This window comes from Globicephala melas, chromosome 16, assembly GCF_963455315.2.
Source record: "Globicephala melas chromosome 16, mGloMel1.2, whole genome shotgun sequence".
Classification (NCBI taxonomy): Eukaryota; Metazoa; Chordata; class Mammalia; order Artiodactyla; family Delphinidae; genus Globicephala; species Globicephala melas.
The window spans coordinates 23,783,874-23,809,239 of record NC_083329.1 but is presented as its reverse complement, the minus strand read 5'-3'; the positions used below and the strand labels follow the sequence as shown (position 1 = coordinate 23,809,239).

The 25,366-nt window shown below is 45.9% G+C and overlaps 1 protein-coding gene across 5 annotated transcripts in view; it reads left to right on the top strand.

The window, feature by feature from the left end:
* The window catches only part of SORCS3 (sortilin related VPS10 domain containing receptor 3), a 612,586-nt gene that overhangs the window by 185,866 nt on the left and 401,354 nt on the right, over positions 1–25,366 (top strand). For all 5 annotated transcript variants that reach the window (XM_060286394.1, XM_030865557.2, XM_060286392.1 and 2 more), the window contains exon 2: positions 17,416–17,483. Coding sequence is in view for 2 of the 5 variants with exons in the window: in XM_030865557.2 (XP_030721417.1) it covers positions 17,416–17,483 (68 nt within the window). In the remaining 3 variants the exon portion in view is untranslated. The remainder of the gene's footprint in view (positions 1–17,415; positions 17,484–25,366) is intronic.

Here is a 25,366-nt window from a genome sequence, read left to right as displayed (position 1 = left end):
CAGTGTTCTGAAAGAGGACTGAGAGAAAGAGGGAGAGAGAGAAATTAAGCCAGAATGCCCTGTTTATGTATCATTGGGGGAGAGAATTGAAAAAAGTCACTGAAATCATTTGCTCGGTTCTGTGGTTCATATGAATAATACAGAAAGTAGAACCCAAAGTGAAGAGCTAGTGACAGGAAATGAGGATAGAGACCTAGAGACCTAGGCTGGGGCCAGGTTGAAAGCCCTTGTGCTTTGCCACTCACTTAAGATTCTACCCTGTAGGCAATAGGGAGTCACTGAGGATTTGGAGGAATTACATGATCATATTTGCGTGTGAGGAAGGCAACCTGGCCCCTTGTGGAAGATGGCCTTGTGCGACTAGAGGCAGGGAGACCTGTAAGGAGGTAGACGCAATAGAGCTCATGAGAAAGGATGAGAATTTGAACTTGGGAAGGAGTGGTAGCCGTGCACGGAAGGGTGAGATACGGACATTAGGGGCAGAGTAACGGGGTGGGTGTGCGTGTGGTGTGGGGAGGAATACAGCAGGATATAGTAGGTTGGTTTGGACAGCCGAATGGTTGATCGTGCCCTCTTTGAGATGTGGCGTTCCAAAAGGAGGGGGCAGGTCTGAGTGGTTTCTTGATAAACACTCTTTAGGGCAGGTGGTATTTAGTCTACCTGTAGGAAGATGTCTGATAGGTTCTTAATCTCTTCTCTCAAGGAGTTTACAATCATCTGTCTATGGAAATTAGATCTACATAAATTAAGTCGTTAGAAAAATAATTCCACGTGCATCAAGACTGTAAGCCTTAAATGCTGCACGTGCTTTATGAGTGGTGTCCTGGGTACTTTTTCTGCATAACAAACCACCCCAAAATTTAGCAGTGCAAAAGGAAAACATTTTATTATGTTCACGATTCTGTGTGTTGAGGATTTTGACTGGGCACTATGTATACCGTGTCTGAAACCTCAGCTGGAAAGATTCAGAGCTGAGGCTGACTCAACAGCTGGGGCTGCAAGGCATCTGAAGCTGTCTTCCCTCATAGCTGGTGACTGATGCTCCCTCTTCAGTGGGTCCTCAATTGGGCTGTGAGCTGAAACACTGTGGCCCCTGCATGCGGTCTTCCCTACTGTGGTCCAGTTTGGGCATCCTCACACATGGCACTGGCACCTTGAGAGCAACCAGCCTAAGAGTGCACAGCTACCCATGGAGGTCACTTGGCACTACTTCCCCTATGCACTGTTGGTCAATATAGTAACAAAGATATGCCTGCTTTCAAAGGGAGGGACATGAACTCCATCTACCACTCAATAGGAAGAGTGTCAAGGTCAAACTGTAAGATAAGCATGTGGGATGGGAGATACTGGGAAATAAGTTGGCCATAAATGGAGAGATGACTTTGGACTGGGGTAAGGAGCGATGACTCTCTGCTGGGGATGGGGCTTGAGCTGGTGCTTGAAGGGTGGGTCGGTGGTTGCTGGCAGGGAGAAAAGGACACATGCATGTTGTTGGGGACAGAGGGGAGGATTTGTGTTTCTTTCGGGCTATCTAGTCAATCTCATTAATGCTGAGGACAACTAAATAGGCTAAGCAAGAAATCCTACAATGGGATACAGCAATTTAAAGCAAATGGCTTCCTTCTAGGCATCCATTCAACACATTCAACATCAAGTTTAAAGTTCCTTGTGCCCACCAAGTTGATCAGCCTTGTTAAAATGGAAAGCCATTTCTCTTTATTTTTCCCATGATTTGATTTTCTGCTTTATTCTGGAGTGAGAGGAGCTACTACACCATGGAATTACGAGTCACAAAATTTTTGAGTTAGTGCAGTAAGTACACTAGAAGTCACGTTCAATAAAATACTTGCTTACTTGCCTTTCCCCCCTTCCATTAGATTGAGAGTCTCTGGAGAAAAAAAACCATGTGCAACCTTCTCCAGCTTCTCCAGCAGAACCAGGTACATAGTAGATGCTCAGCACAAGATTATTTGGATGAATAACCTTCATTCAAGGTCAAGGGAAAGCAGTGCTGAACACCTGGGCACTTTTATGCCGTGTTTCTGCTCCTTATTTTGTACTCCTTCTCTTTGTCTCAGAATCCAACCAGCTTCTCTGTGCTCCTTATTCCTCTAGCACACGAGTCCGATCTGTCCCTAATTTCTGTTTCTGTATCTGACAGTCCCTGTCCCAGAACTGAAGCTTTAATGTCCAAGCACACACCTTGTCTGTGGTAGGGAGATTGCTTAGACCAGGGTCAACACACAAGGAGGCTGCAGGCTCCCTTTCCCCTTTTCCTTGGCAAGTCTCCCTGACCTGACTCTTTTGCTGAAGCTAAGGTATGTGAGGAGCTTATTTTTTACGGAGATATTTTGTGAAAGATAAATTTCTCGGGACCATGGCCATGGATTCTTAGCCAAAGGAAGGACAAGTAGATGTGATCAGATGTGTGCTAGTGAATCAATACAAATAAATTATGTGTTCTTCGTTATGATGTCCTAGGCTACACGAGAGAGGGCGCTTAAATCATCCACCATCAGCCACTGGAGGTTCTCGTTTCCGAGGAGTTACGTGGAGACAAAGTCCAGGCTTATGTTATTTTAGGCAAAATCCAGATAACTTTCTAGTGGTTTGGCTGCTAGAGTAATGCTAGCAACTGCAAAAGACCAGAGGGGAGCAATTCTTCTCTGGGTCTGGCATGGCCCTGAACATACGCTAAATATTTTCTGCCTCTAATGTCTGGGATTTATGAGTACTCTCTTGCTTGAGTAGATGATCCTTTTACTCTATGATTCAGAACTCTGGGTTTTTTTTTTTTTTTTTTTTTTTTTTTTTTGCGGTACGCGGGCCTCTCACTGTTGTGGCCTCTCCCGTTGCGGAGCACAGGCTCCGGACGCGCAGGCTCAGCGGCCGTGGCTCACAGGCCCAGCCGCTCCGCGGCATGTGGGATCTTCCCAGACCGGGGCACGAATCCGTGTCCCCTGCATCGGCAGGCGGACTCTCAACCACTGCGCCACCAGGGAAGCCCCAGAACTCTGGGTTTTGATCAAGTGCTTGTCCATGAGCTTGAGCTTGAGACTAAAATTGACACCCCCTCCCCACTTCCCACCTCATGAACGGGATGGCCCTTCATCTGTTTGGTATTGGGATGCGGCTGCCATGGTCAAATTCTCTGGGCATCTCACAGGTGAGATCCAAGCAAGCAGTGTGCTAAAGGGGCTCAAGAGGTAACCGGAAATGTGAATGAGGCCAGGAAATGTTAATTGAGGGAAGAAGATTCTCAGAAGTTCAGGCAGTTGGGCAGGAAGTAACAAACAGACCCTTCAAGTCCCCTAGGCAAATGGGCAAGAACAAGATGGGCAGAAGGAGCAATTTGGCCATGAGCATGTTTCCAACAATGGGAGGATGCATAGATGCAGGGAAGTAACTTGAAAACCCATTCCACCAAGCTGGGGCATGAAATGAGGGTTAGACTGTGGGAACATATGAGATGGTCCTCCTGCAAGTGTTGGAGCTGGATTTCAAGCCCAAGCCTTTTAATTAAAATGAAGCACATTAACTTCCTTGGAAACCTCAGAGGCATCTTTGACTCCATGCTTTTCTGTTATACACTATTTGCAAATTTTAGCAACAGTTTTCGTAGGGCTCCCACCACCCCCCCTTCTTTCTTTCCTTCTCTATGGCCATTATCTTAGTTCAGATCTCTTATCTCTTATATTGGGACTGTTGTAATATCCTTCTCACCAGACTCCCTGTTTGTCATCTTCACTGATTCACCCTTCATACCCCTGACAGTTTTCTTTCCAAAATGCAGGTGCCAACTGATTATTCACCTGCTCAAGCACAGTAGACATTTCTATGCTATTTACTGAGTAGAGTTGAAACTCTTTAACCTGATGTGCTAGGCAGAATAGTGTCCTCCCAAAAGATGTCCATGTCCTAATTCCTGGAACCTGTGAATATGTTAGATTACATAGAAAAGGGGAGATAGGATAGTAGATGGAAATAAGGTTGTAATCAGTTGAGTGTAAGATAAAGTGATTATCCTGGGTTACCAGGCTGGGTCCAGTGTTATCAGAAGGATCCTTAAATGGGAAAAAGGGAGGAAGAAGAGTCAGAGTGATGCAGTGTGAGACTCAACCAATCATTGCTGGCTTTGAAGATGGAGGGGGACCAGGAACCAAGGAATGCACGCAGCCTCTAGAAGCTGGAAAAGGCAAGAAACGGATCCTCCCCTAGAGCCTCCAGGAGGAATGTAGGAATACAGCCCTGCCGACACCTTGATTTTAGCCTTTGAAACCCATTTTGGACTTCTGATCTCCAAAGCTGTAAGATAATACATTTGTGTTGTTTCAAGCCACTTTATTTGTAGTAATCCGTTACATCAGCAATAGAAACTTACACACCTAGTAGTTAAAATCATCATTGTCTTACCCCAGCCTGGGTCTCCATCTCCTTCTCCATGTACCTGAAGCTCTAACCTCTGCAGACCCCAGCCCCACCCCCGACCCCCGCCCCAGGCCTGGAACGTGACAGGCAATTTCAACCTAATTGTGTCTTCTCATGCTGCATCCTTAGCCTGAAAAGGTCGTTGCCTTCTTCACCTACTAAAAATAAGCCAGTTCAAATAGTACCTCTTATAAAAATTTTCATGGAGAGTAATCCTCTACTTCATCCCTGTTAGGGAATCACTCATTTCTGTCATATGTCAACCTTGCTGGGTTACTGTGAGATTCCCATGAGACACTAGGTGAAACGACTTACAACCTGGCATAAGTCAGAGCGATTCCAGCTTTCACTGAAGGTAGCCGTATAAATGTGTATCTGTCGGGTTGCACCGAAAGTGTCAGGAACATTGTGTCCTTCGTGCCTCCATCTCCACAGCAATGAGCATGGTGCATCGACCATAAGAGACACTGTGTAGTCATTTGTAGCGTTGAATAGGAGACAGGTTGTGAGAAATGCCAGATCACGGGATTAGATGATGGGTCATTCGCTCCACCCTTGTATACAGGGAATCTGGGACATGCTGGGTACTGTCCCAGGTGCTGAAGATATAGTAGTGAAAAATAGGACAGACGGTTGTGTGGCCCTGAGGCATCTTACAATCTAGTCGAATCCCTGCTCTTGGTCTCTTGCACTGGTAGCTAGCTCCAATCTGGGGGTATCTGCTTATCCCTCGACAGTCCACTTCGTGCGGCAGCTACAGTGGTTGGGCTGAGAGCTCTTTCAGCTCCTGAGACCTAAGAGGGAATGATGCCCCTTGGCAGGAGTGGCGGAAGGAAGGGGGGTATGCGCGCCTACAGGCAGGTCCAGTGGAGACGGACCCTGAAATGAAAAGTGGCAAGTGGGTAGGATCGCACACCAGGCAACATGGGCTTGATGAGCCCGTGATCTTCCCGTTGCTGAGGCTGTCAAGGCACGTCCATACAAAGCAAGCACCAGCGCTCAGGGAGTGCTCTAGGCTTTCATCTCTACATCAGTGAGAGGCCTTGTGAGGCTGCTCTGTATTTTCTGAGCTGCCAGTTGTCGTCGCTAAAGAAGTGACGTGCTCCCTCTTGGGACATGGCATTTTCCTACTTGGGTGGGCAAATGACCTGGTTTGCTCAGAGACAAAGCAGGATGGCAGGAACCTAATATATGACGAGGCCTGAGAATGTGCCTGGCACATAAGCCTAATCCTCACAGCAGTGCAGTGAAGGGAACGATACTGGTCTCATTTTCCAGATAAGGGCACGGAGGCCCCATGGGGTTAGCCACGTGCCGCAGGTTACGCAGAGAGTAAGTGGCAGAGCCTGGATTCCACACCAAGACTGTCTGCGTTAGAGCTTTTGATCTATTACCAAGGAAACAGATAGCTTATATTTGCCTCTCTGTTGATGAGTATCTCTGGAAGCTTCACACTAGTGGCTTTGGAGCCATGGTTTCATCTTTCATCTGCTCACACCTGTTTCTGCCCTTGGCCTCCTCATGAGGGTGGTGCTGGTGGTGGTTGGATGGAAGGAATGATGGACATATAGGAGGGTATGAGCTCAGACTCCTAGTTAATGGTACACGTTGAGCTAATTAACTCTGGTTCTGGTGAGCTCTCATCGTGTAGTACAGACACTGGCAGGGAATTCTGAGCAATTTGACCCCCCCCCCCCTTACTGGGCTGCATGCTACCTAAGTCATTTCCAAGAGATGGCTGTCTCTTTCGTTTTCAGTCCCTTAGGGAATGAGAGTGAATGGATTTTTAATTCATTTTTAATGGCTCGTTACACAAAACCAGAACAACCGCCCACTATTCAACAGCCATTTTTCACAAGCTCCTTGTTTCAACAACACTGCGTTTTCATTTCCTTGGTCTGCCACTTGCCTTGTTCAGCTACCACATTCTGCAAAGTACTTTCTTAACAATGGCCGCATTTTAAATAGAGCTACTAAACCTGTTAAATTCTGTATCTCTGATCCCTTCCTTGGATCATGGAGGAACAGACGTGCGCGTGTTTGGGTTCTGACTCCTACCTCTCCCTAGCTGCATGGCCTGGACGGTTTGCTCGTCTGGACAATGTGGGTAATGCTATCTACCCTTCACTGTGCTTATGCCCATTACCTATGTAATGCACATAGAGCACCAAGCACAGTGCTGGGCACTTTGTAGGTGCTCAGCATCTATTAGCATCCCCACCTCTGCCCTTTCAATATTCTTCTCTTGTCTAAATTACTTAATCAAGTCGTGCTTTTGTCTGTAGGTATAATGTTTTCTTTAGTCTACGTCCCATCAGATATAGGTACATATCTTTGTCCTCTCTAGACGTCACTAGAGAATACCAATTCTTGAAAACTTAATGCAGTCATACAAGAAGGTTGCTTTCACCATCTTCCCTCCCTGCCCGTGTGTTCCCTTTATCTTACCCTCTTGTGGACATTCTTGAAGTTCTTTCATACCCATTTTGAATTCTTTCTTCCCAATTTACCTAAAAAAAAGATACCCTTGAAAAACTGTATAAGATATTCCAGAAAGAAGAGGGCTGGGAATTTCCATTCCCCACCCATCTCTTATGACCTTACTTATGCCTCTCATCCTTTATGAGGACAACTTGCTCACCCCAGCCCAGACCCATCTTCTCCTCCTTTGAACACCTATGGCAACACTTTCAGTTCATCGAATGTGTCATATCTCTGTTAGTTAATAGGCAGCATGTTAATGAAGAGTGTGATAATACTCTTGGATAATAATGAGAAAAACGAGGTCTGTCCTGAAGGAGCACATCCCCTAATGGTGGAGACGCATAGGCAAAGAGAAAATTATAGTGTAATCTGGTGAGTAGTATACTTGGATGTATGGGCAACAAGGTAGGGGAGCATGGATTACGGGGGATCCATTCTGTCTTGGAGGACAGGTAAGACACCAGAGTGTTGATGGTATTTGAGCTGGGCCTTAAAGAATGAGATCCTCAGGTGGAGAGTGGGAGAAGGGCTTTCAGAGGAGAGAAAAGAGCTTGTGTGAAAGTGTGGGAGCGTGGAACAAGGAGAAACGTGGGTATTCTGGTGTGGCTAGAATTTAGATGTTATTTTGGGAAAGTGGCTCTAGAAGAGGGTTAAAATGTCAACTGAGGCCAGGTTGAGAAAGATCTTTTATGCTATGCTGAGGAATTTTTTTTTTTTTTACATCTTTATTGGAGTATAATTGCTTTACAATGGTGTGTTAGTTTCTGCTTTATAACAAAGTGAATCAGTTATACATATACATATGTTCCCATATCTCTTCCCTCTTGCGTCTCCCTCCCTCCCACCCTCCCTATCCCACCCCTCCAGGTGGTCACAAAGCACCGAGCTGATCTCCCTGTTATGCTGAGGAATTTGATCTTAAAGGCGGCCCGAAGCCACTAGAGATTGTTTGGCAGTAGGCAATGGGATTCCGCCTCTGCTTTAGAAAGGTCATTCTGGTGTAAGGATAGAAGAGGGGTGAACGCCAGAAATTAAGTCAGCTAGTTATTTTGAAGGTCTCTGCAGTCATCTAGTAGCTAAATCCAATGGTCCATTCTTCATCTTTTTTGTCCATGAACTGCCTGCAGCATTTCACACAGCCAATCACTCCTTCCTCCTTGAAACCCATACTCTTCTCGGCTTCCAGAACACATGCTCTCCTGAATTTCCTCTAACCTCACAGATCATTCTGTGTCAGTGAGGGTCCCTGACTCGAGGTATTTCTCAAGAAAAGACGTTGAATGCAGGAACTGATTTACAAGAGTGCCGGCAAGGCTGGAGGAACAAGGAGGAGAAAATATAGTTGCTCAAATTTGGTAACTGCAGAAACTGTTACCCCTTACCCAGGAGGAGGAAGGGCAGTACAAGAGGCCAAGGGTCTCTCCCACCCAGATTCCTGGGGCTGTGCTGAGCTGCACAAGCCCTTCATTTCACTGAGACCCAGCACCGCTGCTGTTGGTACCACTGGCTCTGTTGCTGCTGTTGTCTTGTCACTCAAAAACAAAGTGTGAGGAGAGGAGCTTTTCCCTTGTCCACATGTCCCCCGAGTGACCCCACCCCAACTGGCAGAATTGGAAGCCAGATGACAGGAGAGTCTTAGAAATACGCTTCTCAGGGTCCTGGTTACCTATGATACTTAGGCAGGAAAGTGGGCCGAGAGTAAACAGACAGCACAGTCTACCCTTTTAGCTACTCTGAGTGTCCATTTCCATCCCCTATTCATAAGTAGCCTCCTCTCTTCCTGTTGGTTCAGTGGTAGCATGTGAAGCTCAAAATAGCTGGGTATTAGTTTCAGCTTCCAGTTCAATGGAACAGGTGTTTTTTCTCCTTAGGAACCGAGATTTATCAACAGAGCCGAAAGTTGTGTGGATGTGAAGAAAATACTCTGTGATGGCTTATTGCGAGGAATAATGAGAGGAGCGCTCCCACTTTTGCCCCTTGATTCCCAGACCTTTGTATTTTGGCCATTTACTAGTCGAATCCACATCCTAGAAGACAGCACCACAACCTCATGCAGTGCTGGCTTCTAGCTAGTTGTGTCATTGAATCTTCGGAAGGCCATTCAATCATTGTATCAGGTCATCTGCTTCTGGTGGATGTAGTTTGTGGGAAGACCAGTGAATTCCATGGACAGGCCCATGACAACACTTCATTTGCTGTGAAATGAGTTTCTTTGTTAGAAGCAATTGTGTGGGATATCATGACGGTGAATAAGGCACTCTGAAATGGAAAGATTTTGATTCTAGCGTATTTACCGCAGGCAAGGAAAGCAAGTCCGAGGAGAAGAAATTGCTTCCTCTATGTGCTGGGAGGGGGACAGTGCAATCAACTTGCCACCAGGTGCCATGTTGAGGCTCAGCACTGATTTCTGAGGTTGGCAGATTGGGAACTGCAGTGACGATGCCCATGTCAGCCTTGGCGAGGGGAAGTCCATGGCAAACATAGGCAAAGCCTCCATCTCTGCCACAGTAGCCACTATACACAGGAGCCCACAGAGCAAACAGGGGGATCTGGGGAGAAAGGCTTACTGGCCTCAACAGAAGGCCATCGTGTTCATATGCTTATTGAGAGACTCCTCCGTAGTAAGTACCATTTGGTGAGTGTTCGCACAGGACACAGACATTCACTGTGCCAGTTCTGAGAGCTTGAAGCACATACTGGTTTCTTCTCATTCCCCGATCTCTCAGTGCTGAAACGCCCCAGCTTTCGATCCTTCTCTCTCTACTCTATCCACACTCCATCTCCTGGTGACCTAACCTAGTCTCATGTCTTTAAATACCATCTAATCACTGACGACTCCCCAGTTGAGATTTTTTAGCCTAGACTCTCTGCGCTGAACTCCAGACTCGTTTATTCAGCTATTTGACTTCTCCGCTTGAATTCTCTTAGGCATCTCAAACTTAATGTCCAAAGCTAAACTTCTCAGCTTTCCTCCCAACCTCCTTCTCCTACAGTCTCCATCTCATAAAATGGCAACTCTATGCTTCTAATTACTTAGTCCCAAACTCTGAGGGTCGTTTTGGACTATTCTCTTTCCTTCACGCCCTATACCCAATTTGTCAGCAAATCTTCTTGACTCTACCTTCAAAATATCTTCAGATCATGTTTCTTCTCCTGTCCGCGGCTGTTGCTCTGGTCTACCCCGTACCATGTTTCACCTGGATGATTACAACAGGATCCTAATTCACCTTTGTCTCCTCGATGCCTCTCTCAACACAGTAACCAGAAGCACCCTGTGAAAACTGAAGTCCTCTAGTAAAATCCTCTAGTAGCTTCTCATCTCACTCAGTAAGAGCCAGTCCTTCACAAGTCCCAGCAAGATCTAAGCCTCCCCAAATTTCCCGGACCTCATCTCCTACTACTCTCCCTGTCTCTCCGCTCCATCCTCATTGGCCTCCTTGCTGTTTCTTGAATATGTCAGGCACGTTCCTGCCTCAGGATCTTTGCATTTGCCTTTTTCTCTGCCTGTAATGTTTATGACCCAGATAGCCACATGGCTTCATCCCTTACCTCATTCAGGGTTTTGCTTGAGTGTCAGTTTTTCACAGAGAACTTTCCTGGGCTCCTTCTATACTGCTTCAGCCTGCACAGCCCTGGACCACGCCTGCATACGAGCACTTGCTCTAAGTGCTGATATGTCCATCATCTAACCCACCATCATCTGACTACTATGTCACTTACCTACTTATGTGTTTATCTCCCTTGCCGGAATATAAACTCTATGGGGGCAGAGAAGCTGGTTTGTTGTCTTCACTGCTGAATCCATAGCGCTTGGCCACGAGGAAGCATTCCATGCATATTTGCTTAGTGAATGAATGAAAACATTTTGAGGATGATCCAGTGGACTGCAGCACATTTCAGAGGACTTGATGTTTGTCTTGCTAAGTGTGGGATGAGGGTGGACTCAGGGCTCATGCTGAGGTTCTATCTTGAACCACAGAGTTGATGATCTGCCCTTTAAAAAAAAACAGGGAACGGGATAACCGGTTTGTGAAATTGCATGCAGTGGAACAAGATGACAAAGATGATATTTCTTGTACAATTCCTTGCCCTCTCAGCTAGATTGTAAACTCACGGTGGGCAGGGAGCACCATTTATGTTATTCTGAACTTGGCATATACCTAGCACAGTTCTGGATACCCAGTTGGTACCCAGACATTGTTAGACTGGGGGTCAGTTGGGCTGTGGACTGTAAATATTCAGTTTCTGTTACCGGGGGTGGGGGGGAGTGCCTCATGAAGTGGGAGGAGGGCTCCAGAATTCAGACTCTGCTGAGACTGAAAAATGCACTTTTGTGTACACTCCCCGAGGAGTAGGTTTTAGCATCCTTACTGCTTACCACTGTGAATCACTTTCGGTAAAGAAGGCCACCGTCCATATTCCAATCGGCTGGAAACAAAGAACTATCAGGTAGGGGCAGGAATGAGGTGGTGAGAGGTGAGGGGGACCTGGAGGGGACCTGCATAGAGCCCCATGGATTGAAAGGTACCAAGGTTTCAGGAAGGTTTAATGAACTAAAGTCATTTTCCTTCAGAGTAAAATTTTACAGGCACTAAAGGTCCTCATTTCACTGAATGTGCTCACAGGCGAGAGCGTCCCAGTGATTTATGAATTTTCAGATTATGCGTTATCCTTTCAGAGGACAGGAATCCCCCAGGGCTTTCTGCTTTGCTTCTAAAGCGGAAGCTGAGTGCGGGAGCCCAGGGAACATACCGGGTCTGATTTGCAGCCTGCTGTGTTGCAGCTGGGGTCTAGAATGGGTGGGTATTTTTCAGAAGGAGCTTAGCAACGCTAGGATCTGAATCCCCCTCACCCCATCAGATAAGGATGACTTGCAACCCTTGTCTCCTGAAGGGTAATTATCATACTAATCACTCACATTTGCATAGTACAGCTTCTAAAGCAGGTCAGCTTTCCTTATTTGATTCAAATCAAAAATCCTGTGAGGCTGGCAGGGGAAGGAGAATCATTATCCCCATTTTAGGAAACTGGAACAGATACTGAAAATGTTAGTAAGTTGATCAGCCTCACCCAGTAGCATATGGTGATATTGGGTTTTGAGTGCAGCCCTCTAGTTGCAAGTGCTCCGTTCTTTCCATGCTGCCGGGGGCGGCTGGACCCAATGGGTCCCGTCTTCGTGAAATGTAAAATCTTCCTAAAGAAGATTATACATTAAGGGAGAGTATACATTTCATGAAGACAGGAGCCATTTCTCTTTTGATCACTTTATCACCACGGATCCTGTGCTGTGTTTGGCATAAGGCAGGAATAGAAGAATGAACGGGAGAGGGGATGTGACAAAGACGTTAGTTACTGGCATTGTGTGTGTCTAAAGATCAGGCAGTTAGCTGAGGGCTGGCCTGAGCATCTGGGGGCAGCAGAAGACATTAGATGCCTGGGGACAAGAAGATGGGAGCTGGGTGGTCAGCAAGGGCAGCACCAATGGATTTTGTAAGAGGCCAGCCATGTCCCTTATTGTCACCTAATTATATGAGTCGCTTATTACAATACAGTCCCTTAATATATATATATAATACATATAATATGTGTGTATAGATATATATATGAACACACAGTAAGCCTTTTATTATAATATAGTCATCTAATATACAATATATTGATATTATATATGTAATATATAGTAATATTATATGGTATATGTTTATACATAGTAAGGCTCTTGTTATAATATAGTCCCTCATTATCACCCTCTTCATGCTTATAAAACTTTTTGTCAGTCCATAGTTGACTACAGGCTGGGCTTCCTCTGTCCTTCCTGCACGATTCCATCGTCCTTTGTGCCTTCTTTCTCACCCTGGCACAGCCTGACCGTGTCTCCAAGTGGTTGGTGTCCCCATGTGTTGACACTGCACTCAACACATGACTGTTCTAGCCCCTAATGGCCCATTCTGCTCTACCTCTGTGCTGTTTCTTGTAACTGAAATGGCACCCGTCTGCCCTTTTTTCTATCTGTTTTTGTCCAGCCAAAATATGAAGGAAAGAAAGAAAGACAGGGAGGGAGGGAGGGAGGGATAAAGAGAGAGGCCAGACAGGCAAGGGAGTAAATCTCCATTTCTCTGTCTCCAGATTCTTCATACTTCAAGTTTTGGCTCATGTAATCTTTCCTTCATGAAGGCTTTGCCGACCACATTTTCTGGACTTAATTGCTTCCTCCTTTCAACTCTTATCTCACATTATCTGCACCTCTCAGATACACTTATCATCTCATCCCTTCTTTTACTGTCATTCATTTATAATTCATTCAGTGGACCTTATACAGCACCTGCCGTGTGTCAGGTGTTGTGCTAGGCATTGGGGATGCAGAGTTGAATGAGACCTGATTTTTTAGCTCAAAGAGGTCACAATCTAACAGAGAAGACAGACATATGGAGAAGTCACGTTAATCCAGTTTGATAAAAGCTATAAGAGGTGTATGAACAAATGCTCTTCCAGAGAATATGTCTGATGCCAATTTACAGTTATATGTGCCTATACAGAGGAGCTCTTATATATGTGGCTTCACTCTGTGTGTACACCTGTATGTGTATAGCTTATATTAAGAGAGAACTGCTATTTACTCATGAATAATTCCAATTTATTTTCATTTCTCCTGCTGTCTAAAATCCCCCTAGGATTTGTAGCCTGTTGGTCAAAGAGAAACTTTTTGACAAAGCTTATTTGACAAACCTGGATCTCCCAACAGTTTGTCTAGTTATTTCCTCATTACACATCTCTGTTTCCTATTTCTTTCTCCAAGAACAAAGAAAACAAAAGTTACCTTCACCCCTGGGCCTTGAGCTCTGTATCTTTCCCCGATTCCCAGAGTTCAGCAGATGTCTTTCTAATTCACATAAGAGGAGCTCAGTAAATATTTGTGGAATTCATGACTGAGTGATAAACTCCTTGAGAGCAAGGATGTGCCCACCTCTCAGTTTGCCTGTTCATTGCCTTGCACACAAAAAACTCACATAAACATTTGCTGAATGGAGGAGCATTGCATCAGAGCGGAACAAGCATGGTGGAGTCTCATAGCCCTGGGTGGGAATGCTGGCTCTGTCTCTTGCTAGTTGTGTGCTTTGGGGAGCAAATTGCTTAACTCTTAGGACTCACCTTCCTCATCTGTAAAATGCAGATGCTATATTACATCTGCTCAGTCTCAGAAGTGTGTTGTGAGGACTGAGAAGCACCCAGTGTAGTATTTAGCACATAGTAAGGGTTCAATTAATGTTTGGTCCCTGCTTTTCCTTCTTTGAATTTGACTGCCAACCCTCATCTGGGGGTATCTGCTGGAGAGGAGTCAAGTCAGGCTTTGCTGTGGCTCCCAGGGTAGCTCCTCCATCCTTCCTGCATCCTTCCTCCATCCTTCCTGCATCCTTCCTGCATCCTTCCTGCATCCTTCCTGCATCCTTCCTGCATCCTTCCTCCATCCTTCCTGCATCCTTCCTCCATCCTTCCTGCATCCTTCCTGCATCCTTCCTCATCTATCCACTGGTGATTCTTTGGTCGCACTCACATCTTCTCATTCTGATCTGAGTCCTTGCCCAGCAGCCCAGGGCTTGTTAGTGGGTTTAGTGCATCTGCTTTCAGTTTTCTGCCCTGGTAATCCCTTCTTCCTGGTGGCCTTTGGAAGGCTCTGAATGGTGAGAGAAGCCAGAGGTTGACAGGCTTTCTTTCAATCTTGGTTTTCTTTGCTAGGCACAGAATATCTTAAGGCTAAAGGTTACATGATCATGTCTTCATAACTTTATTATTGTCCTTCTTTGCTGGCTCCAGGGGAAAGGTAGCTTCCAGCCCCAATTCTCCGTGTTTGGACCTTTCCTCTGGGGAATGTTGGGGTGATTTTGTGGAGACATCTTCCTTATGCATCTCCTATGACCTGCCTTCTTTGTAAAGTCCACTCAATTTAAAGGCAAAGATGCTTTTAGAGATCAGGATTCCACCATAGTGGAAGGGTGGTGTCACTGCCGCATGGAGTTGGGAGAGGAATCATGGTGTGGTAGAGTCTTTCTCAAAGTGTGATCCTCTAATAGCTACAGGAAGGTTTCTGGACCCTCCCCAGGATCCACCAAGTCAAACTTGCTGGGAATGGGACCAGGGAATCTGCATGTAGCAGGCTCCCCAGTGACTGTTAGTCTCCAGCTTTGCTCATGGAATGGGAAGAACTGTGCCCTGGGCACTTGGTCAAGGCCACACATTGTTGGGACTTGATCTTGAGTCGTCTCCTGTCTCTGTGTCTCAGTTTCCTCATCTGTAAAATGAAGGTAGTAGACTAGATTAACACCATCCCCTTCTGAAGACTATGCTTTACTGCTGAAACACCATTATCTTTCATTGACTCAAAAATGATGATTTGATTTGAGAAGATGGAAGGAAGGAGAGTGATCCAAGCCCTGGGTAAGGAGACACAGACACGTGAGAAGGGCTCTGCATTTTTGAGGGGTTTTCCAGACCCAGTTGTTTGTTAGGCAATCAGTTAAGTGACCTCTGACCCCCAACATCTCTTGCTTCTTTCTTTGTGGGCTTTGCACTTTTTTTGAGATGTTTGATGTCCCTGAAGGCTTGATGTTGGGAGACAGTGAAGTCGTCTTAGTTGCTCCTGCAGATTCTAGATGGGTGTTCCGATCTGTTTCTAGAAGAGCATAGCTTTGAGTTTCTTTGTCTAGATTTTGGGATGGTCTGCACATAGGCACCCATGTTTTTACATAGGGACTGTGAAAGAATGACTTCGTCAGTGAAAGAAGTAAAATGAAGAGAAGTCTGGTGTGTATGTATGTGTATGTGTTTGTATTAATTTAACAAATAGGAATTATCAGCACATTGCTATTTGGTTGGAGAAGGTTTGGATAAGTCTTGTCTTCATTAGCCCCTGAATTTTACAAATGAGGAAACCCGCTATTAATGGGAGAGGCATGGACCACTGAGTGACCATGGAGAACAATGCTTTGCAAAGGATACACGCTCCTTGCAGTTGTGCTATGCTAATAGGACAGGTAGCTTGGTGCCTCGGTACCTATTCTCCTGTTCTACAAATAGCCACGTCATTGATGTTCTTCTTTGCTTGGCTGTTTCTTGCCAACCTACTACTCCCCATCACAGGACACAATCTGAGAGAAGACGTAAGAATCATCCAGTCATGGCCCTGCAGAGAAGTTGAATGTTGCAAGTCAGCTTTTCCAGGGATTCTCTTTGACCCATAATGGATCATATCCTGGTCTCTAATTTTTTCTTAGTTTACATAAAAGAGGTGGAAATGGTACTGACTGACCCCATGGGGTGCTGGATGAGAATAAATCTCAAAGTGAGTGTTTTGTCGTCGGTTAAATGCCACAAAAACGTTCAATATAATGGCTGATTATTTTTCTTTAATCTTAAATGGTTACCTAGAATGGGAAAGTCCCATCTTGGTAGCAGAAATTCATTATCTCGGAAAGAGTTTAATGGGTGCTGTGCAAATGAACTGGAGGAAGTTAAATTGTGGAAGGCGAAGGAGCTGAGAAAAGTGAAATGAGTTGTGCATTAAATTTAGATAAACACAATTATGTGTAACTGGATTATCATGCGTGCAGGCAGACACTGTATATTAGGCACCTGTGTTTTGATTAAAATCGATTCAGGTGCCTGCGCTTAGCATCCTGGTAGATATGGGGTTGTTCCTAAGCCACTGTCTGGGCGCACGAGGCATAGGCAGGGAAACGTTTGAGGTCCAGGTTCCCAGCTGGAGAAGTCAAAAGGGCCTGGGACCAGCCTGGCCAATGGAAGATCATTTCAGAAAACTGCTAACCCTATTACAGGCTGTCCAGCTCTTTGACACATACAGCTTTCCTTCTGGGTTTCTTAGTTTCAACTGGAGTCACGAAAGTGGTCCTGGAGTCCGGTGGAGTCTAATGACCTGCTTACTCCATGGGTGGGACATGGTAGAAGGCAGGTGGCATCAGAGACTGTTGGGGGCTGGGCTTGCCTGTCATTCAAGCTTTTATGGCTCTGAGGCCCTGTGATGGGAACACAGAATCTCTTTGAACCTCTCTGTAGACACAGAATCAGGCCCAGTTCTTTCTTAGCCTTTTAGGTCTACATCTGTAAGTCAAAGTCATCTGCAGATCAAAAGCAAGCCCATCCTCTGATCTCTGGGTGGCCACACGTGTGAACAGAGCCAGCTGGCCTGTGCCTGACCTTGAAGGAGGACAGATGTGGAGAAACAACTGTCAGTACCCAGTTAATTCCTGTTGACATGTTTTATTTCAAATGCAAAGCATTGTCGGGATTAAAATAAATGCTACCAGTTACAGGGGAGCATTAAATTAATAATTTTTTTCCCCTTGCTTGATCCTATAATACCCCTCAACTCCACAGACAAATTCTAAGCCCTCCACTGGGTGATTTGAGATGAACTGTACATTGTTACGCAAACTAAAGCCGGCTTCCTTTTTCTTCTTCTCCTCTGCCCTCCTCCTCACCCCCTCTCAGGTTATACTTATCCTGACGAAGCTGTATGACTTCAACCTGGGAAGCGTGACAGAGAGCTCACTTTGGAGGTAAGTGGGTTAGTGATTCTTACCTGGCTACTCGGGTTCGGCTCACGTGAGGAATGCCAGCTAAGCAGTTGGAGAGCTTGTTTTGAAAGGAGCAGAAGATGGTCCTCCTCCTGGATGCCCCCTTTAATGCCCTGGGTGGCCCTGATGGCCTCCATCTGCAGATTCCTTAGCACTCTGCTATCTCCCGTGGGGTCTGTCACATATTCTCCCTGGCACTGTGGTTGTTTCTGCGTTCCTGCAGCATCTCCTTTGACTGGATAAACACAAATGTGGGTAGAGAGATCAGAGCATGCCTGGGGAAAGTGGAGGCCGTGGATAAGGGAGCGTGCCGTAGGAGGGATGCTGGCCTTGGCATGAGTCTAGGCCCAAGGACTGTTTCTTGTCCTTTGTGCCTGTAAGATGCTGTGATTCTTGAGAAGCCCATGAATCTGGGAATAGACACATGTGGGAATCAGGCCCGTGTGATGACGTTTGTGGTCCCAAGCCTTCGTGGGCTTCTTCATCCATAAAATAATATTAAAAAATATATTTTACAACTGTACTGGTGTAAAGACAAATATATTAATACTGTATGTTAAAACTTGTTTTCAGCCTAAAATATTCATTTTTTTTGTTTGTGGCTTTAAAAGAAGTGACAGCATTTTTGTGAACCCTAGGCTCTGTGTCCATGTGCCTGCAGGATAAATCAGCCCTGACGGAAGGCTGGGATGGGGAGAAGGATGTGGGTGGATTAAGTCAGAGAGGGCTTTCACGAAGCCGTGAACCCCGCAGTCTCTCTGGCTAGGGGACACCGCACACTCACTCTTCCACATACCTCCTCACGTGCAAGTTCACGGTCGCCGCCACGCTGCTGGCAGTCACACAGGGCACCAGCAAGTTTCATCAGCCACTCTGAGTCAGCGCTTCATGCTCTGTGCTTATTACCTCCATGGGCCTCAAGAGGGCTGCGTATCCATTCCATTTGCTCTGCCACTTGTAAACACTGGGGAGAACACTGTCACGAAAGGCCATTCATTTGGCTGTCTTCATCCCAGCGCCAGTCCTGAGGGTCTGCTGGGGTTTTGGAGCAGGGGGGTCTGGGGCATGAGTATCAGCACGCCTGGCTGCTTCTTCATCTGATCTGTTTGCGGAGAATCAGCCAGAGCCTCTCTCCCAGGGAGGGGAGCAGTCACAGCATCTATTAAATATTTGGGGTTAATTGCTCATATCGATGGAGGCCTGCCTCCATTTGCACAGGATGTCCAAAACCTAATTTTGCTGCTCAGTGAAAACCGGCAGAGGTATAAGTAACCAGGTGCCTTCCGTAGATGAAAGCATGCCTGTTTCCACTCACGTGGGTCTCCTGGGGACTTAGAGCCTCAGAAACCATCCTCTGAGGCCCTGTCACAGGGATGTGGTGGTGAGCCTTTAAGCCTGACTCCAGTGCTGTCTGCTTGGTGCAAATAATGAAACCAGAAAAGCTCACGCTTACAATGGGAAACAGCTGTACCTAGCAGCCCATGTTATAGGAAAGGTTTGCTAGTTTTAAAGGTGGACCAGGCAAAACCATGGGGCCGAAGCCAGGTGCTTAATGCCCGTAAGTGACAGAGTGTGTGCCCCACAGTCATAAGAGCCAGTGTATTCACTAGTGTGTGTCAAGGACAGCAGATGGCCAAGTGGCCCTAAGGGCACCCTGATGTCCCATTGCCGGGTTTCAAATCACAGCTTGTCCACCCAAAGAGCTCTGTGGCTTTGGGCACTTTACCTAACCTCTCTGGATCAGCTTCCCAGGGCTGCCGTAATCAAGGACCACAGGCTGGGTGGCTTCAAACAGCGGAAATGTATTCTCTTCCAGTCTGGAGGCCACAAGTCTGAAATCAAGGCATCTTTAGGGCCACCCTCCTTCTGGGGGCTCTAAGGAGAACCCTTCGTTGCCTCTTCCTGCTTCTGGTGTCTGTCGGTGTTCCTTGGGGCTGCATTACTCCACTCTTTGCCTTTATCATCTTCTCTGTGTCTGTGTCTTCTCCCCTTCTGTCCCTTAGAAGAACATTTGCCATTGGAGTTAGGGCCCAGCCGGGTAATCCAGGATGCTCTCATTTCCAGATCCTTACATCTGCAAAGACACTTTTTCGAAGATGGTCCCATTGCAGGTTTTGGGGGTTAGGACATATTTGGAACGGGGGCTGCCATTCAACCTACTTCACTCTCTTAAGTCTCAATTTCCCTGAATGTAAATTGGAGATAGTACAGATCCTACCTTTGCTCCAGACACAGTGTCCTTGCTGTTACTTGAACCAGCCAGCCTCTTCCCCGGAGCCCTTACACTCAGCTCTTTCCTGGGTCTGAGCTCTCTTCTTGCAGGGAGCAGGGCACACCCTCACTTCCCTCCTCTCTGCTCACCTCGTCAGTGAGGCCTTTGCCTGAGGACTTGGCATTCCATCACTTGGCTGCATTTTCCTCCTTAGTACCTGTCACCCTCTAGCTGCTAAATATTTACTTATTGATTTATTTATATTCTGCTTACACCAGTAGCATCTAAGCTTGTAGTGAGAGATAGTTTTTCCATTTTAATTCAGTGCTGTATCCTCAACACCTAGGACGGCACCTGGCACACAGGAGGTACTTGGTAAGTGTTTGCTTGATGAATAAATTCATGGATGGGTTGCAAGGATTAAATGAAATAGTAAATGTACAAACATTTAGGACAGTTACCCACATGTGGGAAGTGCTCAGTTAATTATAATAATTAATGACTATTATAACCCTGTGTGTTTGTATAGTTTAGTTTGTAAGGATCCACTAATGCAGGGATCCATGGGCTGGAAATTGTAGGGCACCAAAGGGATGTATTCTGCGCCATCTGGGAATTAGCACAGATCTTTGGGGGGATGGCAGGGGGTAGGGAGGGGAGAAGAGTGATTTATAATGTTGTTCCTTCTGCTGATTGGGGGGAATTGGAATAGCAATGGCTACCTGGTCAAAGACATTCTTTTGTAGAAAAAGTTCTCTGAGCTGGGTGCTGGAATGATGGGCAGGATGCGATTTGGCAAATGGAAAGTGGAAAAATGCCCCTTGCACAGGGCAAAGTCCAGGCAAGGCTGGGCTGCAGGAGATAAGGTGGCCCGGGAAGGAGGCAGGGGAAGCAGCTGGGTGTTGGACCAGGTAGGGAGGGTGGGGGGACTCATCGAGTTCACAGAAGGGGTCAAATCAAAGGCAGTTACTCAGAGCATAGATTATCGATAACAGAGTATGTATGGTGTGACCTTTCAGGGATTTGAAAACAACTGGTGGCTATTATAGGCTTTCCCTCTGGATAAATGTTATGTGGATGTATTTTTGTGTCGTGATTCAGAGGGTTCACAGGTCTGATAAAGCCCAGCTTAGGAACCCCTGCAGAGGGTGTGATTGAGGAAAGGGACTGCTCCTAAACTTTGTGGGAATTATCCAACTTCCTGGGGCCTCACAGGGTGACTTCTTACTTTTTATTGTCTTCCCTACTCATCCCCTAAAGATCTGTGCCCTTGTCCTCTTTTCTATATTGCTAATGATGTATTTTACAGGTAGAGCCTAGAGCGCTATGGTCTTCCTTACTAATACAGTGAGCAGAGAAAAGAAGCTAAATTAAACACACACCCTTTCATTTTTGTGATTCAGTCCAACATGCCTAGCCAAGTTGAAATTGAATTTGGTGATTCTTCTTCAATTTTCTGTACAGCAGAGGCGCCTGGAGCAACAGCTGTCATGACAAGATGATGCTCCCTGCCAGGTTACAGTATGACATAATTATTTGTCTCACTGAATTAAGAATTGAAAAGCCATCTACTTCTAAATAGACAAAAGGCTGTTTAAAGGCATTCTATAGTGTAGCAGTAGCGTGTGCCCTTGTGAGCCTCTTTCTGGAGCTCCTAGGTGCCAGTATACTGGGGGTGGTCAAAATGTTTTCTCTCCACCCACACAAGGATGGTTGCGTAAATTGGTCACCTAGCACAACCGTCTGTTGGCATCCGTTAGTCAAAGGACATTTTACATATAGGATGTCAAGCTTGTAGAATTAATGAGGTTGGGGACTGACTTTTTAAAAGACCCAGGGCTTCGCTTTCAGGGTGTTTTCAGTCCATAGTGTGTCAAGCCTGGAGGCTGTCCATCCATCAGGAGTGATACTGGAGACCGACTCTGTTAGATTTTCTAGAAGCCTGACCCCAGGAGGAGAGATGGGTCAAGGTTGGGAGGCTCAGCATCAACCAGTTGCCTCCTATTCAAAGTATTGAAAAGTGAAAGCTCTGGGACTGATGTCCTGGGTTCAAGTCCACACTCCTCCACGGAGCCACTAAGTGACCTTGAACATGTTTCTTCGCCTCTCTGTGCTTCCATTTCCTCATCTGTACAGTGAGGGTGATACTCGTACCACGTAAAGTTGTGAGTCTTCATTGAAATAAAATATGTAAACTGCCTAGAAGAGTACCTGACACGCAGCGCCCATGTGGGAGATGCTCAAGGGGAGTTAGTTGTCATCATATGATCCATGAGTCATTGAGCTGCTTCTCTCTGCTAGTTTCTTTACCTGAGCTGTCCTGTTCTGTCTTTTGCAAGAAACTTGAGAGTCGAATATCACTGGCCCCAATTTACAGATGGGAACATTGAGCATTACAGAGGTTCAACAACTTGCCCTGGATCATGGAGCTAACAAGTAGGGGGATCCTACTGACTCCCGAGTCTGTGCTCATTCTACCCTGTGTGCTGTGTCTGATGTTGGGTGAGAGTGGATATATGAACTCCTTCAGAATAAGAGATTTTTTTTTTTTTTTTTAATGGGTAGGAGAATGGGATGACATGGAAAGTGGGAGAGGGAGAAATTCCCAGAGTGGGAAAATTGCTCTAGAGTGGTTGGGCTGGGATTTCGACTTCTAGGTTAAAACATTCCTTCTGCAATTGAGATGGATGCTCTGTGGAAATCTGTCCACAGAAATAGAAGAGGCACCACAAGAGGCTTCTACCAGCCTCCTGAGGACAGTTGTGCTGCTATCTTTAGGAGGGTGGGGTGCAGAGCATACCTAGAGTCCTTAGCACGTGGTGCCTGGAAATGACACATTTCTATTGAGAGAATGTTCTGGAGTCTTCTCCTATTTGTTTTGTTTTTTGTTTTTAATTAATTTTTATTGGAGTATAGTTGCTTTACAATGTTGTGTTAGTTTCTCCTTTACAGCAAAGTGCATCAGCTATACGTAAACATATATCCTCTCTTTTTTGGATTTCTTCTAGTCCAGCACTGTCTGATTAGAAATATACGGTAGGCACATAATTTTCCAGCAGTCAGTAACGTGAAAAGAAACAGTGGAGGTTAATTTTATTAATAAATTTTCTTTAACTGGGTTAAATAGAGCTATCATTTCAATAGACAATTAATAAAAATAATTAATGGGCTATTTTGCCTTAGGTTTTTTTTTTTGTAGTAAGTCTTTGAAATCCAATGTGTATTTCACACTTAAGGGCCTATCTCAGTTTGGACCAGCCACATTTTGAGTGTTTAATGTTAGTAGAATATGGCTGGTGGATACCATAGTGCCCAGTGGAGGTCTAGTAACCTGTCTCTCACATATTTTCAGTTCATTTGGGGGGGATGGTAACTTTTTTCACCATAGAAATGCACATCTGTTTTATCAAAGGACAAGAGGGAAAAAATGCCACCAGTTCTGGAAGCCAATTATTTTATAATGTTATGGTACTGGGAATGTGTGCAGTGTCAAAGGCTGAGCTGATCTGTATTAAAACTCTGATCGTCTAAAAGGAAAGGAGGACTGTGGAAATCTGTCCACAGAAATAGAAGAGGCACCACAAGAACTTTTAGGTCTTTGAACTGTGATTCTTGGTTAATCTGAAATAATCATGGCTGTTGAGTCAAAGAGACTTAGGGTGAGAAAGGATCATAGCAAACGTTCTCTTTGAGCCCCAGAACCTTATTGTTTCAGAGATAAGGTTGTGAGTTCAGGGAGAGGAAGACACTTTGCCTGAGTTTCCTGGATCAGAAGTCTGAGATTAAGAGTGCGCCCTGGCTCCTGCTGGTTCCTGATCTCCTTCCGTAAACTCACACATCCCCTAAATGGGAACCCTGGAACTGGATAGAGACAGCCCTCTTCTTTTTTAAAATTGAATTATAGTTGATTTATGATGTTGTGTTAAATTCTAATGTACAGCAAAGTGACTCAGTTATACATATATAGGCATCCTTTTTCATATTCTTTTCTATTATGGTTAATCACAGGATATTGAATATAGTTACCTGTGCTCTACGGTAGGTCCTTGTTGTTCATCTGTTCTATATATAATAGTTTGCATCTGCTGATCCCAAATCCCACTCCACGCCTCTCCCACCCCTCCTCCCCCTTGGCAACCACAAGTCTGTTCTCTAAGTCTGTGAGTCTCTTTAGAGATAGCCCTCTTCTTCACGTCTCCTCCATTCCCAGCTGCAAATAGGCCATTGGTGTATGGTGTACAGGCACCATGGGGCTCAATGGCTGGGTCACGCTCTCTCTCATTTCTGCGACAACAGCATGGGGCACATGCTTTGGGGCCATCTTCACGTCCCTTTGCACATATGGTGTGTGCATCTCTGCCGAGTTTGGCGGCATTCGTGGTTCTCAATTTGGGAGCAAGGGCGCCACTTTTCTTTGAATGTGGTACCTATGAAAAGGTTGATTAATCCACTGCTTGAGGTTTTTGAGTCTTTAGTTTAGAACGTAAGTCACGGTGGGGACTGGCAGATCACTTCTTGGACTCGGTTCTATATGTCTTAAACATTAACACTTAGACTGATAAACAAACACATTGCCCTCCCCTAAAAAATTGTTTTTGGGCTTCCCTGGTGGCACAGTGGTTGAGAATCTGCCTGCTAATGCAGGGGACACGGGTTCGAGCCCTGGTCTGGGAGGATCCCACATGCCGGGGAGCAACTAGGCCCGTGAGCCGTAACTACTGAGCCTGCACGTTTGGAGCCTGTGCTCCGCAACAAGAGGCCGCGATAGTGAGAGGCCCGTGCACTGCGATGAAGAGTGGCCCCCGCTTGCCGCAACTAGAGAAAGCCCTTGCACAGAAACAAAGACCCAATGCAGCAAAAATAAATAAATAAATTAATAAACTCCTACCCCCAACATCTTCTTTAAAAAAAAAAAAAATTGTTTTTATGGTCTCATTTTCTGGAGGTAGATGAGCTGGCAAGCAATCCCCAGCTTTCATCTGTCCATCTCAAGCACTAGTCTTTAGTAAAGGTCCGTGAGAGGCCAGCTTCTGATCGGGTGCGATGTCTCCACGTGAGCTTTCCCCTGGAATTTCTATTGGATTGGGGTCCTCACAGAGCTAAATGAATTTGCAGTTGTCTTGGTGTAAGAGGAACCAGGAATCCTTTACAGTGGGTGGTACCCCTGCATTGCTACATTACCTCAGTTCCCTCCCCCCACCTTACTCCATTTCACCCACCCGCAGCCTGGCAGTGTGGGAGACATTCTGCTCTTGGAAAAGCAGCGAGGCTTCTCAGACACTGCTCCTGTATGCCTGGCCTCAGGACCTGCAGTGCAAGGGGGCTTTAGGTCGAGGGGTTCCTGGTTAGGGTCCCACTTCCTGGTCACATCCTCCTGGATACCTTCCCTGACCCTCCTCCCTGGATTGGGTGCCTCTCCTCTGCTTACCACTGCTGTCTCATCCTTACACTGTGTTGTTCATTTGTTCCCAGCCTGGGAGCCTCTTGAGAGCAGGGACCACGTGCTCTTCCTGTTTCTGGATCTACACTGCCCGGCACTCGGGCTGCACTAAATAAAGGCTAAAAGAACTGAACTGAAGTACGAATAGCCCCGAAGCAGCCCCAGCCCCAGCCCCGTCTTGTCCTGTTGCTTTCCATGTATTGAGTTGTCTAT